Below are 23,791 nucleotides of genomic sequence, written 5' to 3' on the forward strand. Positions count from 1 at the left end.
TATGTATATATATATATATTAATATTGAAGGTGTATGATGAAAATAATATAGTCTTGGCCAAAACTATTGGCACCCTTGGTATATGCGAGCAAAGAGAGCTGTGAAAATATTTCAGCATGGTTTCTCTTTTTGATCTGTTAATTCACAAAAATAAATTGATTTATTGTGGAAAACAATTGAAAACAGGGGAATATCTGATTTCAGGTTTGACGGTTATAAATGTCCCCTCAGAGTTGGTGAAACCTGACTCACACATTCACAGACACACATGACAGAGGCCAGTCTTAAAGCATCTCTCAGTCAACCAGACAGTAATTGAAGAGAGCAGCGGAGGCTTTTAAATGCATCATAATCTGAGTTGACAGAGAGGAAGGCGTCGGGTAAAATGTGTTTCGGTCCAAATTAAATTGTGCATCACATTACCTGACCCGGTCCTGCAGGTTTTTACCTCACATACATTGCATACATCTATATCTCTCTGTGTGTGTGTGTGTGTGTGTGATGAGAGGACACAAAAAACCTTAGTATTGTCAGGTTCCATTCCATATTTAAAGTAAATTATTTTGTGACAAACCAGATTTAAACACATACTTATATTCTTGAGCCTTTTATTCAGTATCATTATTTTTGCTTCACATTTATATGAATGAATATTGGAAAGTGTATTTGTGGTTTTAAGGTCACCTTTGAAGGTCATGTCTTTAAAATATTTAACATTTAAGACTGCTTAATGTATTTAACCTTTACCACCTTTTTGCAGTTTACTTAATAATCCCTTTATATCACAGTTGAATATACAACATAAACAAATATTTTTTTTCAATTTCTTTGTTAAAATATGTATCTAAATTTGCAAAGTTATATGCAGGCATGAGTTGTTTGGACATCATCCTTCACAGTTTTGTGGTCTTTATTAATGTTGGCGAAAATTTGGCTGTGTGCTTTGTGGCTAATTGTTTTTATGCATTTCAGTGTCAGCCATGTGTTAGGGAATGTGTTTGCATGAATAAATGGGATGAATGTTTTCGTTGTGTTCGTGTCTGGTTCTATAATAAACTGTGAAATGCGTGTAACACTTAACAATAAGGTTGAATGTAGGCATCGGCCGATAACCGTTTCCAAGGTATTCAAAACCACTAATAATTCCCGTTTCGGTTTGTCACAAAATAAATTTCCATAGATATGGAATGGAATCTGACAATACTAGGGGTAAAATAACATAAAATAAAAAAAATGTGTCCTCTCATCAGTCCCCCCCACACACACATACAGAGAGATTTAGATGTTTGGAATGTATGCAAGGTAAAACTTTGCAGGACCGGGTCAAGTAAGGTGATGCACAATTTAATTTAGACCGAACACATCTTACCCGACGCCTTCCTCTGTCATGGCGGGGATGTGTGGTGTGTGGTTGTAGCGTCTATGAGGCTGCTCGGGTAGCAGCGACAGCAGAATTCGTCCGGTTAAGAGTTGCTCTACCACTGAAAAATGTTTGACATTATTTTAAGGTCAAAAACTTAAAACTCGGTTGCTTTAACAAACATAATCCTATTGCAACATGTTCCAAATGTGTTTATATGTGTTTGTTTCATCTACACAGTGCATCACAGTAAGTCCTCTTGAAACACTATAAGTGGCTTTTACTTCATGATCATTTGCATTAAAAACACATTTGTGTAAAGGATTTATTTTGTACATTAATGGATTGAAGTAATGGATACATTAGTGATTGTCTGACATCTCAACAGATGAGGATTCTCCTCGGTGCTATTAAAAGACATACCTCATAATGACCCATTCATCTCTTTTAATTACTTTCTTCCCCTCTCCCTCCCCATCGCTCCTGTGACGTCTGTGTAATGAAAACTATTAGAGCTCCAGTGTTTCCTGTTGCTCAGCTGGTTGCACTTCTGCAATGTCAACATCAAGGTCATGGGTTTGAAACCCAAATATCAGCGTCTGACAAACAAAATGAAGTTTATTCTGTTGATCATACAGTCTGCCAGCAGACATGCTTATATAATCAGCAGAAAACACATTAGATGTGAGCCGCGGTGCCGGGTACATCCTTCCCTTATGTATCGCGAGTCCTTTACCCAAGGGCGTTGTTTGAGTCAGGCCACTGCAATATGAATTAATGACTTTTCTGATCTAGATTAGACTGACTGCCTGCCTGCAATTGTTTTGATTTTTTTTCAGATCTAACGTGCTGCTCCTCCATCTGCCTGATTAGTTTTGGCTTTTTAGTCGCATGTGTGTATTTCTGTGGCTGTCGTCTGGTTGTTATGTGTAGAGACGCTGGCTTATAGCTGTGGGCTTTGGAACGGCTCATATATTGAAGTGTCACTAGGAGCTACAGTTCCCTTTGCGTTCTCTCTTTTCTCTGGTCACGGTTAAAAGGATGAGAGGAAATGGCCCCCGGAGGGATAGTGCTTCTTTCTTTTCTTTTTATTCATTTTCATCAAAGAGGGTATTTTTAGTTGTGGGTCAGGCACTGCAGCGGGAAGCGCAAGGTTGGGTGAGGTGATTCTACACACCTCTTACCTCCCAAAGCTTGTTAGTAAACCAAAGTGCCCTTCAACACAGTGATGTTTTAAAGGGTTCATATCATAACTTCGTATTATTTAGTTTTCCCCTGTTAAAAAAATACTATTCCATTGCGGTAAACTGAGTTTGCGCGACTCTCTCAGCAACTCTGCATCCACCCTGCCCCCACACCACATAACAGCCAATCAACAAAATGAATGCGATATTCAAATCAGCTCCAGATATTTTTCTGTTTCCCTTTTTTTGGGTGACACAGTCTTGGCTCATAACTCAAGGCCGAGGGAAATATGATTCTTATCATAAGAAATCTACCAACATTCTTCAGTCATTACGTGAACTTATCAGAGTTTATCCCAGTCAAATATTCCTTGATTTACTCAACATTTTCTCTTCAGGCTTGAAATAAATTTTAGCTGAATCACTCTTGGTCAGCTTCAGGGCTCTCTGTATTACATTTTTTCTAAATAATAAGATAAGTTAATATTTACATAAATTAAATTAAATATAAATAGTTATAAGACACTAGCCAGACCGATAAACAAACACGGACCGGAAGTTAACTGCAGTCCAGGCCCGCGTGTGCGATGAAATGGTCTGTACATAAATATGACTTCAGAGGTGAATAAAGATCTTACATAATGAAGCGTTATGTTTTTTTACGGTTTATGGTTTCTATCTACATACACCGCAGGTCCCCTTACATGTTGTTTCAGTGGCCCTAAGTGGAAAAACTGCACTACAGACTAGATTTTGTAAACACGTTATCTCCTTCAGCAAAGAAGCGAAATCGTGAGACATGTCAGTCCTGAGTCAGCCACCGTAGTGCTTCGGAAGGGAGGGGGGATTGGTGGATTGAGACAGTGGTTGCATTTCGCAACCTCACCTGTAGATGTCGCTAAAATCTCCACATCTTACCCAAAATCTTACGTTAAAGCAACTACAACAACGTCATGAAACATTTTAATACATGCAAAGATACTGTAACAAATCTCATTCACAAATGGTTAACAAAATAAATATGTGTACCAAAACATGTTTTTAAATCTCCCTCTCAAGACCTTCCTCTACCTCTCACGCTCAAGTGTTTGGCTTGTGGGCTGACATTCAGACAGCAATTCTATTGAAGAAAGAATTATAACCCTGACCATAACCCTTTCCACACATACCATTTTAAATAGGAAACTTTAATGAACACATGTTTTGTGCATGTTGACATATATTTGGGGGCGGAATAAGTGCTTATATACACGTATAAAGGTGACATATACAATTCATTTTAACTAAGTATTTAGGTGTGTTCGTTATTAGTCTGGACTTACAAACACTCATTGCGAAATAAAGACTGCATGTAAAAGCCAGTCATGTGATGAAAAATTTATTTTTTTCCTTTATCTTTCTGATGCAGCTCCGCTCTTTTCAGATCTAGGTGTGTTTTGCCTTGAAGTCAAAGCAGTTTTAATATTATCATAATGGGGGATTTTCTGTCAGCGCAAGACCAAAAATATATTTTTACATTCCTGTATTCTCAATTGGCCATTCTGAATTGATGAATCCCAGTTTCAGTGCGATTCAAGATACAACCTTGTGCGTCCCCAAGGTTTCATGCTGGAACGTGGTGCGGAAGCTTGTTTCCTGAGTGCCCACTGTTGTGTCATAATGCTTTAATATGTTTTCTATTGATTTTGCCAAGCGCAATTCCCTCCTTTCACTAACCCCATTCTATCAGAAAATCTTCACGTCTCTGATGCATTGGTTCAAACTTGTACTGTAGCTCCTCCCTTCTCTGTGTGTGTGTGTGTGTGTGTGTGTGTGTGTGTGTGCGCATACACATTTGACTATTGATGTGGTTTTCTATTGATATGGTACTTTTCATAAACGTGTTCAACTTGTGATGCATTATGAATCGCATTTTGAGACATTTAGTTATGGATTAAATGTGTCAGAATTAGGCTTCCTCGCTTAACTTTACCGCTTTGTTCCACGATTACTTTTATCAACAAATGTGAACCTTTCTATCCTCTCTCTTGCTCCCCCTTTCTCTCCCTCCCGCTGTCTCTGTGAGTTGAAGTAAAATCTGATATTGACATCTCAGCGGTTTCATATTCACGAGGCAAACTGCATGCCTGTAAAGCAGCGTTTGAAGATGAGAGGGCCGAGGGACAGAGAGAGAGAGGGTGGTAGAGAGGGCGAGCAAGAGATGTGAGAGTACTGTGGAATGATGGGAGGGGAATTCAGCTTCTATGCAAATATTTCCATAATTGCTTAAATCCTTCTGCTCATTGTCACAATGCAGCAAGTCTCTGTTGTGTTTTTCCCTCTCTTGGCCCGTTTTTCCATGCCATCTCTCACCATGTTCTCTTATAAACTTCTAGCCTTCAGCATCATTGAATTTGGCTGTGTTCCAAAACCTTGACGTCTACTGGCTGCATAGGACACCATCCTTCCTGAAATGGCCCCTTGTTGGGAATGCTCAGCAGGACACGGGCAGCAATTATATACGTTATACATACGCAATACTCTTAAAAATAAATGTGCTAAACTGTGCCTTAGAGGAACCATTTTTGACTGTACAGTATGGTTGTTCCACACATTAATAGAAAGTGTTTTTAAAGGACTTAAAAGGTTATCCGAGACCAAACAATGGTTCTTCTAAGTGTGTAGACCTTATGACTCTTTTTAGAGTCTGGAATATTGATAATCTAACTCGATACACTATGCTACACAATTAAAATACAATATTCACAAACATTTGTCAATATTAAATGTGAACCCATTCCTGAACAATTTTATCGAGCATTTTCTATCAATTTTTATAACAAACAGATCTCAACTGCAAGTTTACAAAACTATGTGGCCGTCTGCTTAATGTTAACTGTGAAAACGTCAAACTGTAAAAATGTCCATTACAGCCATTTCATTAGGTTTCTATCTATTACTAAAACCATAGTATGCACTTACATTTACCTTTAGTCATTTTAGCAGACACTATCCAAAGCGACTTACATAGTTCAGGGAGTTATAAGTGATATTATACAGCACTTGTATTATACAGCACCTTTCACAGTTTTAACAAACCTAAACCTTGCCTAGGGGTTCTTAATCCTGGTCTCTCTCTTGTTTAACACACCCGATTTAATTCACCAGCTTATTAAAATAGCGATCCACGGAGGAATTGTCCATGGGCCATTGACATGGTCCCTACGCAGTGTTCACTGCTCTCCACTCCCTGCACTCAGGAAATCGTCTAAAGTTAACTTCGGAACACGAATTTGCGCTACGCGACAGCCTGCACGTCTTCACACACAGACAAAACTCACTACGGAAAGTTGGAAGGGTTATTTAACCGCAATCATGACATTTGGGAACTAGTCACGCTTCGTGCACTTCAATGCCCTTTATGTCCACTTTGTGACGACCCCAATGGAACCGCAGTAGCTCAGCGGCTAGCAGTCTAACCATTGGCTTACCTTTTACATGGCAAGCCGGAGTGTTCGAGGGTGAGAAACGCTTCTTTTGAGAAAAGTCTGGAAAAAGTAGACCATCTGGGTACTTTGAGAATACTCATCCAGCATGGGACAAACTAAGGTTTCGTAGTATCACTAGGTTTTGGAATAAAGTTTTACAGTCATTTGTAAACATTGCACCATTCTGTCAAGATTACCTATTTTTGGTTGTACCACAAATACTCTCTCTCTCTCTCTCTCTCTCTCTCTCATGTATGTATGTAGGCCTATGTATGAATATTTAACTGTGCTGTACGTACACAGGTTCTTGAAGGAGACTTACCGCATGCATAATAATTAAAAGATATGCTAATGAGCATTTGCCATTGTCCCTGCTGTTCAAAGGCACTTCCAACTGATGTTTCTTTCATTTTCGAACACACACCGTCTCTGCATATCAATGATTGCGCAGTGGGAAGGCCCCATTTTGATATCGCAGTGTGTGTTTTAGTTGAAGATTCCTTTGGAAGAGAAATACATGACTCTCTTTTCATCTTCAAGCAAAATGTTGTAAGGAACGAACATTTTCATTGTTTTAATTTGATGTTCTTTATTGGTATTTTGAGTGAATTTTGCTCTGCTATAGTTACTCTTTGATTCAATATTGGTGATATGAGTCAGACACTGTCCGTCAGAGATCATTTTTGTCTAATAGCTCTAGATTTGTTTAAAGGGCTGTGTGTAGTGTTATCTCAGCTCATACACAAGGGCTGAGCAGAGCCCTCATGTGAAACACATACCACTACAGACTATTGGAATGAAAAACATTTTACTACCACGTTGTCTCTGTGCTTGCTTGGAGACAAACTGTGAGGCAAACACAAAATCAGAGCAAAAGCAAAAAATCTTGTTTGTATTCCACAGACAGTGCACCGATGGACATGTGACCCGGGGTTGTGCGCTCAGTGTGCCTGGATCCTCATCAAAGCCAGTGCTGTGTGTAAGCTTGAGGTGTGGGACTGGGTTTCTGTGTGTTTGGCTCCAGGGGACACCAACATTGAATTAGAGTCCCTGCAGTGGCTCTCTTATTATTCTCAAATCCTGTGTATAGCTCCAGAGTCGCACACATGCATCTGTGTCAAACATCAGCTGCATATGTGTTTCAAATAAACCTGGAGCATAAATGAATGAGCTTTTCTACATTTATAAAATCATCTAAATGTCGTTTTTTTTTTTGTATATTTGTATTATTTTTGGTGCATGGTCATTGTTGCTGTATAAAGTCACAGGTATCATCGTTTATCACTATACGCATTTGACAACTACCTTTTGTCTTTATTTTGAATTATACTTATACATATTCAGTTATATTCATACACTGAACTGTGGCCTCGGTGTCCAAATTCTTATAAGGCCCCTGTCTGTTTATCCGCTTTAAACATTGCTTTTTCTTTATGTTTGGCCGCTTTTGTTTAGGCAGCACATGATGAAGCAAGCCCACATCTATAATGGTTTGTTTTCAGAAATGAATAGCTGTGTCAGAGGAATGATCAATCTCACAGAAGCCACTTGATCTATATGACAAACCCTCTGACTCATCACTGTTCTCATTATCTGTCATTTCAAACAGGAAAAATGACTTGGCAAAATGCAAAAGTCCTGGGGAGACTTGAAAAGATTTATGGATTGGGAACGGTACATTGTTGAATTGCCATTGAGTGGGTGCTGATTTATATGTCTGTCTGATGTATGAAGAATCCCACAGTCTTCATGTCACTTAGATGATGGTTTAATTCACAAAACAACAATTGGTTTGTTTGTGGAAAGTTTTGGGGTCTTTTGGTCTAAAGTGATACCTGACTTCACAAACTCGACATGTTTTTGTTTGTAAGGCTGTGGCCGTTTGCAGTTGCCCAAGTGAGGATTTCCCATCGCTTACCTCGTGCATACTGTGTGATTTTAAATTGCTTTTTATGATTGACTGTTTTTATGTCATAGGTTGTCAAATGAGAAGCTACACTTTAGGACTGTCTCAAAACTTCTGACACTGGCATTTTATCAGAGGAAACATCGGTGAACTATTGTATGTCAAACTAGTGATTATGGCTAAAGATTTTAGCCAAAGATCACAGGAATCCTTTTACATTTCTCAAATTGGTCTCAGAGGCCAAATTGTGACCAGAATCGCACAGTGTGCGCCCGGCTTTAAGGTAGTTTATACTGCATACTCATTTAACAATGTATTCTTTATTTATTATTTTTGATTATCTCACAGTATATACGTATGCAGTTTCCCTTTGTCCCAGGCCCAGAATTGAATTTATAATCCATAAATGAACATCTATTTATAAAGATGAATTATACATTTTTAAAATGGTGATAATGTAAACAAAGTCAAAGAAAAATCGTTTTGTACACAAATTGCACAAAATAATGTTTTTTAAAGTTGTTGTCATTTTTACGATAACCCCGTAACTTTAACTTAAGTTTTTAATCGAGAAGAGTATTGCTGTGTATTTGATTGCTGTACATTTCATCCATGTCATCTGTTTGCATACTGAATTGGGATTAGTCTCATGTTACTTGCATATGTTAAGCCATTGACACAGGAGTGTCAAACTGTTGCAGCATTTCATTTATTCAGAAGCTAGCAAAGATTTACCTAAAACTGGAACATTGTTCTATCGCTGCCTGTTCTAATGTTCTATTTCCCTAAGTTCTGATATTTCCCTCAAGAAATGCCAGTCAATGACTGTAGACTAGACTCAGAGTCCACACACACTTATTAAATGTGTAAGTTCCACAACACTAAACCACCAACATATTACAGAAACATCCCTGTTTAGTTCATTAGTCGTAACCATAGCTCCTCTTCTTTTAGAAGTCGGTTGAAAATGATATTGAGACCAAACAAAGTGGGCTTACTGTTTGTAAGACTTCAGGTTGTATTCGGTTTATTTGTAGGGGAATTCTTCATTCAGACATTGGAACACGTCACGTTCCTTATTCTTTGTCACTTAGTAGGTCTTGTTTTATTATTCGGTCACATCATTCATTTATCACCTCTTGACCAGGGCCGTCTGGAGCAATCTAGTGTGATGTGTTTTGCTGGAAAGCACAAAGGTGTTTGTCCCATACTGTGAACCTACAACCTTTTGGTTTTTAGCCCAAACTATTAAGCAGGCAGCACCAGCTCCAACAGTCAATGCATTGGATGGACGACAAGACTGTGTAAACAAAGACAGCTATGCTAATCACTATATGGTTATGCTCATTTATACTACAAAATTGGACAATTTTGACAGTAACCGTTCACTCAATAATGAAAACTATGTCATCATTTACGCACCTTCACTTTGTTCCAAATCTGTATAAATGTCTTTGTTCTGATGAATGCAAATTTAGGAAAGCAGACAGTTCTGGGGTACCTTTGACTACCCTTCTACCTTTTTTTTCTATTATGGTAGTCAATGGTTGCCAAGAACTGTTTGCTATCAAGCGTTCTTCCAAAATATCATTTTTTGTGTTTATAAGAACAAAGACATACAGATTTGGAACAACTCAAAGGTTTTTGGTGAACTATCCCTTTTAGGGCTACAAAGGTTTTAAGCTCAGTTTGAATGTGCATGACACACTGTGAACTTACTGTAGTTCATCATATTCTTGATAATGCGTGTTTGTGTGTGATTGTTTATTCATTGTATGTTGCGCTCCAGCGGGCCAATGTTCTGGCCCACGGCTCTGTTTCATTTCTCTATTAGTCACAGCACATTGATAGCCATTTGGAATCATTTATCTTCAGCATGTAAAGAAGTCATCAGCACTGGTGACTGTACAAGGATTGGCTTGTTTTAAGGTGCTACAAAGGGCTCAGCGATTTATGAGTTGACTGTGTAGTGTTCTTGGATCTTTCAATGCTTTCTGCGCTTACAATGGAGACAATGTGTTTTTGTACAGTAGCTGTCCCCTCTGGACATATTGTTCATTAAGTAGAGAGACAGTGACTTGAGATATAGGTTCTAGCTCACAGGCATGATGTGAACAGAGATGGGCAATTCCGTGAGAATGTCAACCTTAAAATAAAATACAAAATGTTTTTACCAACGTTTTTTTACTATTGTAACAGCACAGATATTAACATTCGGTGGTTCAAATACCCATGTGAGATCTCTCTAAAAAATTTTGTAAAGCATTTGTTTTATTTTTAGTGCATGAATGTTCATAGTCAGGTAAGTGCCATTTTCAGGATTGTCACATCCATAACGCTACATATTCCTCATAAATGGACACATGAAAATGAAAATAAAGTTAATATTTTATGTTCTATAAGGAGTCATCCCTTCTCCATTCATTGGTTATTATTGCTTCAGGATTGTGCATATTATTTCATTATTAAACATGAAACAAACGCACATGCACTAGGGAGTGCTGATTGAGAAAGAGAGGGAGAGAGAGAGAGAGGGAGAGAGATAGTGAGAAAGCATGGCAGCGATTTCTGAACACCAATAAAAATCATCTTTAACAAAGAGGCACAAACTTAATATTCTATAAATAGAAAAGGATACTTGCGAGCTCTGTGCTAGATGTGTCTCCGTATGCGCCTCGAGAGATGGAAAGGTTCAATTGGTTTCACAATGAGGTCCTGCTGAAAAGTGCGAGGCAGCAGAAGTCCATTGTTCCTAAACGTATATAGGCATAAGGGCAAAAGCACATCGGAAGAGACAGTGGTCTCTTTTAAGCTTTGAGGATGTCACATCCTACAGAGGTACTGACCCAATCAGAAGATGGCTCCTTTGGGGGGAAAGTAAATTGTCTTTGTCTTCCAGCACTTGTTTTGCATGTGGAAGCTGATCGAATGTTCAGTAAGAAATCATCTAAGAGTTGAATAAATCTAATATAAAAAGAATTTCCAAAACACAACAAACATTAACATAAAGGAAATCACAAATGCAGCTCATAGACCCCAAACATGATCTATATATCATTTCGGTAAATGAGTTACTGCATGAGGAACACTTCTAGTAATTCCAGAAGTTATACCCATTCATTCAAACTACTTTGGGTTAATGTCTAAGAAAGATATATTACCAAGAACATCAATACATGATAAGGTTATAAATGGATATATGTACATTCCTACATACGTGTCTATAGGACTGTATGTCTGTCCCCCCAGTAAATAAAGAGAGCACATCTCCCTACATTCCATTGGGTCGTAAAATAGACTCGATGGTTTGGTGTGGGTTGCTATGGTAACCAGAGATCTAGTTCTGCAGAGTGGGGGTAGATCCCCTGGTCACTAGCTTGCTAACTAGTTATCGCATGTCTGACCTGTCTCAGTCACTACATGTTGAGTATCAATAATTAAACCTGACATGAACTGTACCATAACTTGGGTTTGCTAAGCTTAAATTCCTTTTCAAGATCACGCAATCTACTTTAGCGCTCCTCGAGAGCCCCGCCCCAGAGAATAGTCAGCCAATACCGATCGACAATTGGCTCGTTTCACACAGCCATATTGAGCATTGCATTCCTCCCCATTCATTGTAATGGCAGTGGCGCATCTTTGATTGTGTTTTTTTTAAGAAGACGGGAAGAAACAGCAGTTGATAGAAACCGTATAGTCTAAACAGACGGTCTCGTTGCTTGTGAAGTGTTTGTGAGTCTCGCCGTGCCTGACTTCACTTCAAATGGTCTTACTTGTGAAGTGTGATGTTGAGCTATAGAACACAGATGCTTCTTACAGCGAATGTTTTTCATTCCTCTGGAAACGTGTTACCAAATTCATCAATACGCTTGTCTTCGTGGACAAGGAAGCCTAAGCTATGCAGAAATAACAGATGTGATGTTGCATAATAGACTGTCCTGTGCTCAGCATGACAGAAATGAATACATTTATTGAACTCATTAGCAATACTGACAGACCTTTGAAATGAAAAGATATCTGTGGAGGTTTTTTTGTGTATTCTAATGGCTTTTTGTCAAGCAGAGCACAGCAGGCAAGAGTACATTTAAGTGTGTTGCAGATGAAAGCTTAGAGACTGCACAAGGGTCGAAACGAAGGGAATAAAATATTTTGTTTGCGCAAAATAAATGGCAAGCATGTAATTTGCGTGTGTGTGTTTAACTTGGCCGTCATTATTTTCTCTTGTAATTGACCATTATACAAACTTCATTTAGGAACCGAAGGGTAACAATCCATAATCCAAATCACTGAAGTAAAAGTTGTGTGTGCAGCACTACAGCTGACAGCTATTATTTTTTCCATTACCCTCAAACAGATCACAAAGAAACATCAGCTCAGAAGATTTGATGGAGTTCTCTGTGGTGCTAAGAGAAATATTAAAGACACTTATTAAAATACATGAAGAATTTGGAGATTTAAATGACTGTAGATTGTAGAGGTAATATAATCCGGATTTGGAATTTTATTGACGTCTAAGTGAATCATTAAAAACATAATTCATCTCAGATTCTTCTTTCTATTGTGACTTTTGATACTGTAGATAGAAGCAAAGTCGCTGTGTAAATTCAGTTTTGTGGTTTTCCTGAAAAGGGCCAAGATGAAGCCCATGTGCTGCTATCTATACCAAGTTCTCATTTGCTGTTCTTCTGTGTATATTACACAGCTACCCAATCACATACTAAAAATAGATCACCGTCTTTTCTCTCTGATAAAGAATACCTGTGGTTTCCAGCCTCGGGGGGCACATACCCAAATGTAACCCCCCAAATCACATAGCATAGCATGCGCACTAGTTAAAATAGAATTTATGAAAGGTACTTGAGATCACTTTTCCATTTCCCTATTCTGTTTAAGGCTGAAAACCCTTTATTATCGAATTCTTAAAAATATATGCATTCCTGTCGCTCCATTGGTAAAGCATTGCAGTTGTAACACAGAGGTCATGAGTTCTATTTACAGACGTTTACAGTAGTAAAGTGCATGCTTGAAATAAACGTTGCTTTATATGGATACATCCATCAAATGTATGAATGTTAGGGCTGTATGGTTCCATAAAAAGTCACCAAACTGTAATGTTGGTGAAAATGGGTTTATCAAAAGCATTCAAAATACACGTATTCTATATAAAAACAAAGCCAAGTGCATTAATAAAGTTCTGGGGTTTTTTCACGTTGGACGAGAGGACATATCTAGGAAAAAGAGGATCTGTGGTGACCCTAATATACTGACTTGCATCCACATGCACAGAAACTGTGTGTATTAGATCTGTGCAGGTATCATGTGCTCGCAATCGAGTTCTGAGGATTTTGGACAGATTTTCACAGGCAATTTGTACTACAGTTTTGATTCATGTGTACTATGTGTATACCAGCCGTGTACAGTGTTTGTAGTGTGTGTTTGTGTGATCTTGAATAGGCCTGTGGCTGTTTAGAGTCTGGTGATGTGGACATAATGTCCTGGACTGTCTGGCAGGTTTAATCCTTCTTTTACCTGAGTGTGTTAATGTGTGTGTGTGTATGCAGATGTACAATTCCTCAGGGCTGAAAAAAGAATGTTTCTTTTTTCAGTACTGCAAGACGTTTCTCCACCAAACTGTTTGGGGAACGTTTTTAAGCAGGACCTTTTCGAGTTTATACCGGGTAACTATACAGCAGGGCTAGTCAACTGGCGCCCCGCGGGCCAAATGCGGCCCGCCAATCATCTTTACATGGCCCGCCTTAACATTTCAAATAAGCAGAGAGACATGAAGAACGTTGAGCTTTAAGAAAGGCACGTCCTGGGACGCCACATCATTCAAATCCAAAACGCTGCTTCATTCAGTACAAAAGTAATTCCTGCGGCGCGTAAAGCAATTTGATCGGTCTGTCGAAAATGCTTCTTTACAACATTACAATCGGCACTCCACAGGCAGTCGGTTTGCGCAAGCGAATAAAGCCGTTGAGTATTTTAAAATGGCAATGTGCAGATAGATAAATGCCAAATAAATACATGAACTGCGCAAATGTTGTGTCATTTATTCTTTAACGTTATAACTACTGTATACTTTTTACATAGGCCTATAGTTTAAAAAAATGCATTAACTTATGAATAGCATTACATTTGTCAATAAAAAATAGACACAGCAGAGCGATCCAAACATGTATTAATAACATGTTGAGTGTGTTTCTTAGGCCCGTGCTCGCTCACGCATTAAACACTGCAGTATTGGAAGTCTGTAGTTGTTTAATCCAAACAATGCTGCTATGATTCCCTGTTATTCTCCTTTTAGCCTTCTGTGATTTGTGCTCGGTGGTTAAATGTGTGCAACGGGGCTGTCTGTGAGGAGAAAAAGAAGCTGGGATTACTTTTAGGCCTAATGTAGCGTTTCTGACTTTTGTTTGATTTAAATTTCATTCATTCAACCAAATATCTTCAGTAACACCTTCTTGAAACAATGCCACCCACATCTTGGATGTGCTGGGGGACTGGGGGTGAGTAAATTTACAGCTTTTGCTTTTTGGGGTAAACTAATGTATTAAGGAATGTAAAATACAATTTAAAAGACAATATTTAAATTAAATATCATGAAAAGTCACAAATACTGGATGCGGCCTTTGTGTGCATGTTTTAATATATGACCTATAAGTAACAGCAACAAAAACTGTTAAAGAAACAAAATGCAAGATATACAAAATAACAAAAGAAATGAGGATAAGTTAAAAGACTGGCCCGCATCCTATTTATAATTTTGGAATCTGGCCCTCAAAGAAAAGTAGTTGAAGACCCCTGCTATACAGCATGTCGAACTGCATGTTTTTCTGTCTGTTATATAGTTTTAACACTATTTGTTATTTATCAAAGTATTTAATTCATTTTTCATAAAATAGATCCATTAAAACTTCCTACCGTGTTGTTCATGGTTCAGACACATTTGAGGACGGATAATAATAATAATTCAATTTCAATTTTCTTTATTCATTTGTGATGTTTATTTCTTGCCGCCTTACTTTCTGTTTGGATAAATCAATATCATTTATGTAATTTCATGAACACAATCTGTTTCACCTAGTTTATTTGTGAACCTCATTCTGATGCAGAAAGAAAACGCACGAAAGAGTTTATTTTGTGCGAGATGAGCCTATATTGCTTAAATTAACATATGAACAGAAAAGCATTCTGGGATTGCTCTTGCTCAGCTTCATTAAGTCATACAGTACATTATAATGTCATTTACTTAAAAAAAAAGTTGGGCTTCAGAGAGCTCAAAGTCTGTGTGTTCTTTCTGAAAGTCTGTCATGAAAATGCTTATTGTTTCTACTTGTAATAACTAAGCACAGTGTAAAAAGTTGATTTCAAGGCAATATGAAATGCCTTTAACTAATGTTTGTAATCAGACATTTCTGAATAAAACAAGTATCAAATAAGAAAATATTTAAAGCTTTCATACCAAAATAAAGCCAATAGAGGTCATCTGAAAATGTAACTTGTTTTAGCAAATTACTAAACTTTTATAATGTTTAGTAATTTTGGGGTTCTCAAAAAAGTTCTCATGTGCACCTCCAAACAAGAGTTATTTTGCTCTATAATGCACAGACAGAAACCCTTCATCACGGTCTTGTGTTTCAAAACTACACCGCCCTGCAGCACCCTGTACCCATTATCTTTCTCCTCCTCTGCTTGTGTTGCCCATTGGAAACAAGTTCTATTCATTAAACCTTCAGAAAGTCAATTATTGTAATGGTCTCAATTGCCCAGGGAAGTTGGAGCTTGGCTGACTCACAGATGAGCGATTTAATTCCCACAGATTTCACTCCGATCCTGTTTTGATGAGGAGGCGGCATGGGGGTGTCCTCTCAATTATATAGGAGTTTTGGGAAAACCATTCATCTCTCTGACTGAAGATGGTCAGATGATTTTACAGAACTTAAGATTCCCATCTAAGATTTTCATTTATAATGTTCCAAAAACTGTAATTTTATAAAATGTTACTGTTTTATTTTGAGATTTCACTTTTCTTTTAAATAAATTCAAATTACAGAAAAGTGGGAAAGCATGAAAATAACGTGTAAAAAATAACCTTTTACACGTTATTTTCTGTTCATTTCTGGCTCACAAGCTGCCTGAAAATGTCCGTTTTATTATAATAATATAATCTCCTCAACCACCATCAATGTGCAGCATACACCTGGAGCATCCATTAGGTGATTTATTTACAGTCTATTTTTACAATACGGTCAAAAAACATCAAAATTACATGCAATCACAAATTTACTAGAAAACCATGTGATTTTACACGAAAAAAAATATTGATTTTAAAGAAGATAAACATAATTTTTTCCGGGATTTGTTTACAGTGTACTATTGTTCCTTAGTTCGATTTTCGTATATGTTTTGCTTTAAATGAAAGGTTGTAATGTTGCATTCCAGAGCTGGTGTTTTTAAGGTTTATCTCTTTATCAAGAGATGTTTTTACTTTGACTGATCTTCTGTAGTTGTCGCAGTGGAATGCTTGCGCAATGGTTATTTTCTTAATAAATGCTGTAAGTGTTGTGGCAGCGGATTCAAAAATAAGTCCATTATTGCCGTAGTAGCATTATTCTATTCTAGTTGTTGAAGAGCATCTATATATAAATGATATGTTAGAAAACTGACGGCTCGTTCATTATAACAGAAATTGCTACAACTACAGCAATTGTGATGAAGCCGTGTCAACACAATAGTTGTCAATAAGTAATGACTACACAGTAATTATAAAGCATATTAAACTGAGATGTGAAAACATTATTTCTGTTCGATCAATGAAAGTATACAGTACAGCACACAAGCAGACATGCACATAGCCAAACATACACACGCTTTATTTTTTTATACATTTTCACTCAAATATAACCTCATTGTCAAATGGGCTTTAAAGGTTAACCAGTTCAGATTACAATGTCCTTTCTACGGACAAGACTGTATTGCTATGAGATGTTATATTGTTAAGATTAGAAAACGCCTGAAGCCATTGTAAGACTTGGCAACTTTCATTTCCAATTACTGCAGCATTCGTTCTTCTGTGGAATTAGTCTGACTTATGTTTGTCTGTTTTATTTAAAATTCACCCACTGTCTTTGTGTTTCTGTGTGTAGGCTTCTGAGGACGCAGTCTCTGGAATGGTACTACAATAATGTTAAGAGTCGTTTTAAGAGATTTGGCAGCGCTAAAGTCCTCAAGACCCTCTACAGGAAACACATCATTGAAAGAGGAGCATTATCTGAGTTACCAGGTACCGTCAGATCAAATGCATATATGGAATGCCGTATTTGTGTAATTATACGATTATTTTACAGTATCTCTGCCGATTTTTAACCATTATGTTCTACGTCATGATGCTTCTTTTCATTGTTAAAAGAAAATGTATTGGAAAATACTTCTGTCATTCACATAGTCAAAACCTGCACGGATTTATTTTCTGAGACACACTAATACTCAGTAATTTTATGATTTTCCAGTTGGGTGGATTCAGTAAGATGGCAATACATTATGACTCACTTTAACACTTGATAAAATAAAGTGTCAGCAAACATATTTGCAACCCGCTGATTATTTTCCATGTATTCCAAACTGTTTTGTTGAAAACAAAATAGGTTTAAGCAATTTCATAGTATAATTACTTCTGTGATGTAAATGCCATTGCTTTTGGGGATTTTGCGTACAGTAAACCACACAAGACTTGTGATCACGACTTGAATTAAGGTGTTTCAATAAGTATTAAAGTACCAGTGTATTAAAGTTAGTGGCATCTAGTGGTGAGGTTGTGAGTGGCAACAGTCACAGTTTTAATATGATACAACAATAACACACTACAGACTAGCAAACTACATACTTGTAATGAGACATAGTTGAATTAAAATAAATATCCCACATTTTTTTAACATAAATAGATGTTGTTGTTTTTTACATCCACTTACAAGTACTAATTTCACTCATAAATGCCGGTGCTCCATATTACCCAGACGTCACTGATCAGATTGCTGTTTGATTGACAGGTGTATTTCTCCAACTCTTGCTATAAAATTTTTCAATTAAGCATCGGTCTCAGCCACGAGCACGAGCAAAGGCCACTCAGGACTGTGGCATTATATATTTTTATAATAGTTGCCCTCTATAGTAGTATTGCCAGCTGCTGTAGATGATAGTGGTGGATGCTATACTGATAGCGCGGTAGAAGCTCACCGCTGAAATATTTCATGTGAATTGTAGTGTAAAATCAAATAATCGCCTTACCATTAGGCTACGCCCACACGTACCTTACATCTCTCTCTCACTCTATCAGAGCAAATAGGATTACTTGGTCCTCGGGTTTCGTTTGAAAACAGATCCACGTAACGTCTGAGTAACTTCCTCCTCCACGAGAGATCTTCGACGTGGGCTTTGTTCACACTGCACACAAATGTGATTCGGTTTGACTGTCCGCACAGGAATTGTTTCCTCTGCTCCCGTCTCTCAGAATCACAGATGCGTGAGATGGGTCACCGTTTCAAGGGGAATAAGACACCAAACAAAAGGTGTCTTGGACGCTTTTTCTACAGTACTTCACACTAGTGTATACTGCATGAGGATAAAGTGAGGACGCATATTCGGACACAGCTCGAGAAAACATTGCACACTTTTTGGTTATGTTGTACACGGTATGGCAATTGAATCTAATGTCACGGATTTTAAACCAAACAATATACATATATAATTTTGGTTGTGGCTAGGCCTTTCTCTTGGTTTTTTGAAGGTGTGTTTGTACAACTTTATACAGCGTATATGTCCTTAGAACAAGCATTTTTATTGATGTACAGTTGTTGCTTGTGGAGGACAACAGATTAACATGTGCATGGGTACGTGCATGCGTGCCTAGACCCACTTGGCTGTTTCTCCATGTCCTTGAAAAGCAGCAGAGATCAGGTTAGATAAGGAGACATTGAACTAAGCACACTGTGGGTCAGGGCTGCAGCTGTTAAATAGACTGTGACTCTATAACGCAACACTTACAACTGCACTCAGAAAGAAAGCGACAGATCACAGAGAACAAGGGGCAATGCTATTATAGAGAAACCAGTCATAGTGATGTGTTTCAGATATTCACCCTCATGTTGTTCCAAACCTGCATACATTTCTTTATGTACACACTACAGTATAAGAAGATATTTTAAAGAATGTGGGAAACTAAACTGATTTGGGGCACCATTGACTAGCATAGTAGTTTTTTTCCCCACTGTAGTTGTCAGCAGTGCCCCAGAACTATTTGATTTCAAACAATTTCCAGATATCTGTTGTGTGTAGATCAACAAAATAGGCTTGCAACAACTTGAGGGTGAGTAAATTGATGAGAGAATTTGTATTTTTGGGTGAACACCTTTATGGCATACATCACTTTATAAAACAACCCTAACATTGCTTTGCAAGCACAGAATTGTGGCAGTAAAATCATTCAGTATATAAAGGCCAGTTCTTAAGAGTATACAGCGCGTCGGTCTATATCAGTCTGTGTGTGTGGATATATTTGCAGTAATATGAACTGTCAATCTGCAAATGAACTCATTTGAATTCTCAGCGTTTGTAAATTGAAAGCTATTTCATAGATGTGCTGTGTGAGTGACGGTCCCCAAGCTATGAGCCAGACTGACTTTGAATGCATCAGTGAGGGGAAATGCAATGAAGATTATTAGTTGACAAAATTTCTCAGGCCGTGATGTTGAATGAGTAATAATATTTATAATAAAAATCTCGCACTTGCTTAAGACCCCCAACCAGCAGTCCTTTGAAAAGACCCACTGTGCCACCCATAACACTGTTATTAAACAAATCTAAATATTTTTTCTAGGTTCAATTGGTGAGGCTGCACTGCTTCGATGTCGTCCTGCAAATGCTATTTGAGAAGAAGGGCCAGGTTCTATCTGGTGGTGATATGTTTTGTGTAGATACCTGTGTTTCGTCTGTGCCTGTGTTCCACTGGCCCTGCATGAGGCGGTTACAGATAAGAGACTTTGGTGGTGTCTATCTCTGTGCTGTTGTCATGGTGATATCGAGCTAGCTCTCCCTCGAGGTCAGTTGAGAAAGTGGAAAGGTCAGGTGGACGTTTATAAAAATGTTTTGCTCGTGGTCTCTGCATCTCTCTTTCTCTTCACCCTCACAGTTAACATTCTAGTTCTAGTTTTGAACTGTTTATTACCACCAACCAGAAATCAGTTTTTTGTTTTACAAATGTGTATGTGCATTTGGGCTTGTACTGTATGTACATTACACTACGGCTGTATTTTGACCATCTTGAATATTGGGCTTTTCCTTCCGATAAAACTTAAAAGGGCCCAGTTCTTTCCCATTTTATGACAGGTACAATAAATACATAATAAGAAGCGATCATAAAATTCTCATGAATAAAATATGTGAGTGCCTCAGACGTGCCTGCTTTTTTAATAGGTTTGGATATGTTTGCTAGCTTTGATCCTGCAGCCGGATTAGTATATTTAGGATGTGTCTTAGCGTGTGTCTCTCTGTGTTGTATAATCAACACGATTCATTCTGTTTTTAAATATTGGTTCACACATAGCATTCAGTGTTCTGTATTTTTACGGAAGTACTTTTACGGAAGTTGTGCCACTCGGCGGCCATGTTTGCAACGCCCTTGGGTAGCTACGTCACAGCAACTCTACAGTTCAATCTGCTTGAATGCGGAAAGCAGATATTTTTAAACTCGCTGACAAGAATCACAATTAAACAGCATATTTCCGATCAATAATAAACCATGACATGAACAGTATCATAACTTTGGTTTGCTAAGCTTTGACCTATAATAACATCTGCTGCAGGCAAACATGTGTGATGTTTCAGTCCAAATGTCCCTTCTATCCTCTGGTTGCTGAATAACTGTATGCACAGTAGTGTTATTTGAAAATATTTGAATTATCGACTAGCAAAATAAGCATCAATGTGTCTCTTTAAATTTTAAAGTCCCCGTGAACCAGAAGTTGCGGTCCTTTTTACTTCCGTATTTTGACGCATTTCCGAGTAATATGGAACTCCTAGTGAGAAAAAATGTGGGCGTGGCTTTGATCTTTCTCTGCGATTTGATGTATTAAAACAGCCGTCGCATTTCGGAACTGGTAGCAGACTGACAGTTGAAGGGGAGGAGTTAACAGATGCCCTGCCCAAGCCGTCTTATTTACGTCATTTGAGATGGATAGTCATTACAGGAAGGAAGTGGATTTTCAGATTTTAACTAAAGATTATGAGGGCACACTCATTTTAAAAAGAGAATGACCCACATTGATAAACAATTTACAATATTTCATGAAAAAATTGGCATTGTAATTTAAAACTTCTCAAAAATAATGCCTCCCATAATTCCCTGTGCTAAATCTGTACGACAACTATAGCAGATGAAATGAAGCATCAACTCTATCAGAGAAACAAGGAAGTGTGTGACATTGGTACTGTGACACAAGTATGGAAAGGATTTTAAGATCAGTTCAGCTGCTAATTTAAACCATAAAAGTCATCTTTATCGGAATTGACTTTATAATGTATTTATTTCTCTTGTGTTTGGTCAGAGGTGAGCGCTCATGAAGGCAGTAATGATAATGGCAGTATTTGTGATGGCAGTGACTCCACGCTCTACAAACACAATGAAGGTAACATGAAAATCAATAGACTTGCTCAGTACACGTGAAATATTTTTATCCTGTAAACATACGGTAAATCAGACGGGCTCACAAACTCGCATCAAGACTAAGCTTCAGTTACCAAGATTTAACCCATAACCAGCCATGTGCTGAACAAATCACAAATACTTTAAACCGAATACTGGTTGTTGCACAAAAAGCCAAAAGTGATGGAAGTGTTTTTTTAATTCACACTCATGTCAGACGGTGTACTGCAGTGGTTCTCAAACTGGGGGTCGGGGTCCCAAGATGGATTAAGGGGGAACAAAAATGTTATGTTACAAAATATAGAAAATTATAATATATTTTAATGCAATCAAACATCAGAAAAATAAGACCACCAGCCAAAAGAATGGATTTAATGGTTTCATGAAAGTTTTAAGTTTTAGATTATAAATCTTTATTTGGGGCGCACCAAAGCGATGCACTTTACACGTAGGGGGCCTTACAATGAAAAAGTTTGGGAACCACTGGTGTACTGTATGTGTAATGTGTAAATATTTTGCATAAAGGGACCTTATTCTCAACTTTTGTGGCCAAAGTTGTATTTCCTGTCCATCTACAGTAATAAATGTCTTAATTTTTTGTTAGGTTGAAGAGCTATTTCAAAACTATGTATTATATAATTAAGACTAAGCTAATTTAGATACACCCATGAAAGAAAAACTAGAAATATAAACTCTTGTTATTCATATTTATATTGTCTTGGCTGTTAATATTTGGTCAAATAAAACAAGAACTTAATCTAAAAAATAACGCTACACAAAAAAAAACGCAAATAGACATACACAGAGAAAACGTTCCAAAACTAAGTTTGGCTTCAGCGATATTATAAAGCATTTGTGTTCTCATTGAATGTATATGTGTGTATAGGGCACAGTATGGCAGACACGCTCACCGTCGCCCTTCGTGTGGCAGAAGAGGCTATAGAGGAAGCCATCGCAAAAGCAGAGAGCTACAGAGACAGTCTGGTTAGAAACTACTCTTTATATGTTATCCATCCAGGTCATCCTCAATCCAAGTATTACTGCATACGACCGTTTGTTTTCATGCAGAGTTGTACTTTGAAAAAGAAAAAATAAGTAATATTTTGTTGCCAGTGTTGTTGACTGAATGCATTTTTCGACTCATGTCTTTTGCCTGTTTATCTAAAACTTCTCTCTTGTTTTATGCACCTCCTATGTGGCAGGAGAAGCAGAATGAAGCTCGATATTTGCGTGACCATAGAGAAGAGCTCGTAGAGGAACTCGCCACTACAATCGTTCAAAAAGTAGGAATTGTTTTGTAAATGAAGCATGTTACCGTTTTATATATCTTTGTAATTTGTTAATACTGTAACATTCTCTCGCTATCTGTAGATCATTCAGAAGGGTAAGAGATCTGAGATTCAGGCCGAGTATGAGTTTGTATGGCCTCGGATTCAAAGTAATGAGTTGCCGTCTCCCACCTCAACCCAAAACGCACACGCAACGCAGAAGTCACAAACTACCTCCCAACCCGGCGCAGTAGCACAGGCCGACACAACAAGCCCCTACACCCTGTGGGTAAGAGTTTGCGCGCACAAACACATTTTTATATATTTCCCATAAAAAAAAACAATGGTGAATGAAATGAATTTTTGTTTCACAATACTTTGAATTCAGTGATGATGGCAATATTCTGATTTCATCTGTACGCCATCCACAATGTATGTAGCTGTGTGTTTGTGTGTTTTGTTGTATTGCTGAAGTTTGAACTTTTCTAAATGTTATTCACGCAAAGTCAATCTGTGCTAGATCATGCAAACCTCTGGCGCTCCCTACTGGTGAAACTCATCAATTGCAACCTGCTTGAATTCCCAAAGACTGTGGGCTTCGTTCTTATATTTTAACAAGTGCCACAAAATATCACTTTGTGAAAATCCCAAAACAGTTGAAAGTATGTAAATAAAAAAGATCGCTACTGGCCATTTTCTTTCCTAAACTGTTCTCTTTCTTTCGAGTCGGTGTGTTTTCTGCCTACTGCAAAGGAATGAGCTGTCTACTTACACGCAGATATTTAACTGAAGCGTTTGTAATTGCAAAAGAAACAATTTAATGCTTGAGGGGTTTCTGTAATGCCTGTAATGTGAACCATTATTTGACAATTTAACGTGACTAGAGGTCAAAACAAAACACAGATT

General features: G+C 37.8%; 1 protein-coding gene across 3 annotated transcripts in view; it reads left to right on the forward strand.

Moving 5' to 3' along the window:
* Positions 1 to 23,791, forward strand: part of myripb (myosin VIIA and Rab interacting protein b) — an 87,328-nt gene that overhangs the window by 50,995 nt on the left and 12,542 nt on the right. For all 3 annotated transcript variants that reach the window (XM_079447700.1, XM_079447698.1, XM_079447699.1), the window contains exons 4-8: positions 17,068 to 17,204; positions 21,520 to 21,600; positions 22,504 to 22,601; positions 22,820 to 22,900; positions 22,989 to 23,174. In XM_079447700.1, the coding sequence (XP_079303826.1) occupies positions 17,068 to 17,204; positions 21,520 to 21,600; positions 22,504 to 22,601; positions 22,820 to 22,900; positions 22,989 to 23,174 (583 nt within the window). The remainder of the gene's footprint in view (positions 1 to 17,067; positions 17,205 to 21,519; positions 21,601 to 22,503; positions 22,602 to 22,819; positions 22,901 to 22,988; positions 23,175 to 23,791) is intronic.

The sequence above is a fragment of the Barbatula barbatula genome (assembly GCF_947034865.1).
Source record: "Barbatula barbatula genome assembly, chromosome: 23".
Taxonomy (NCBI): Eukaryota; Metazoa; Chordata; class Actinopteri; order Cypriniformes; family Nemacheilidae; genus Barbatula; species Barbatula barbatula.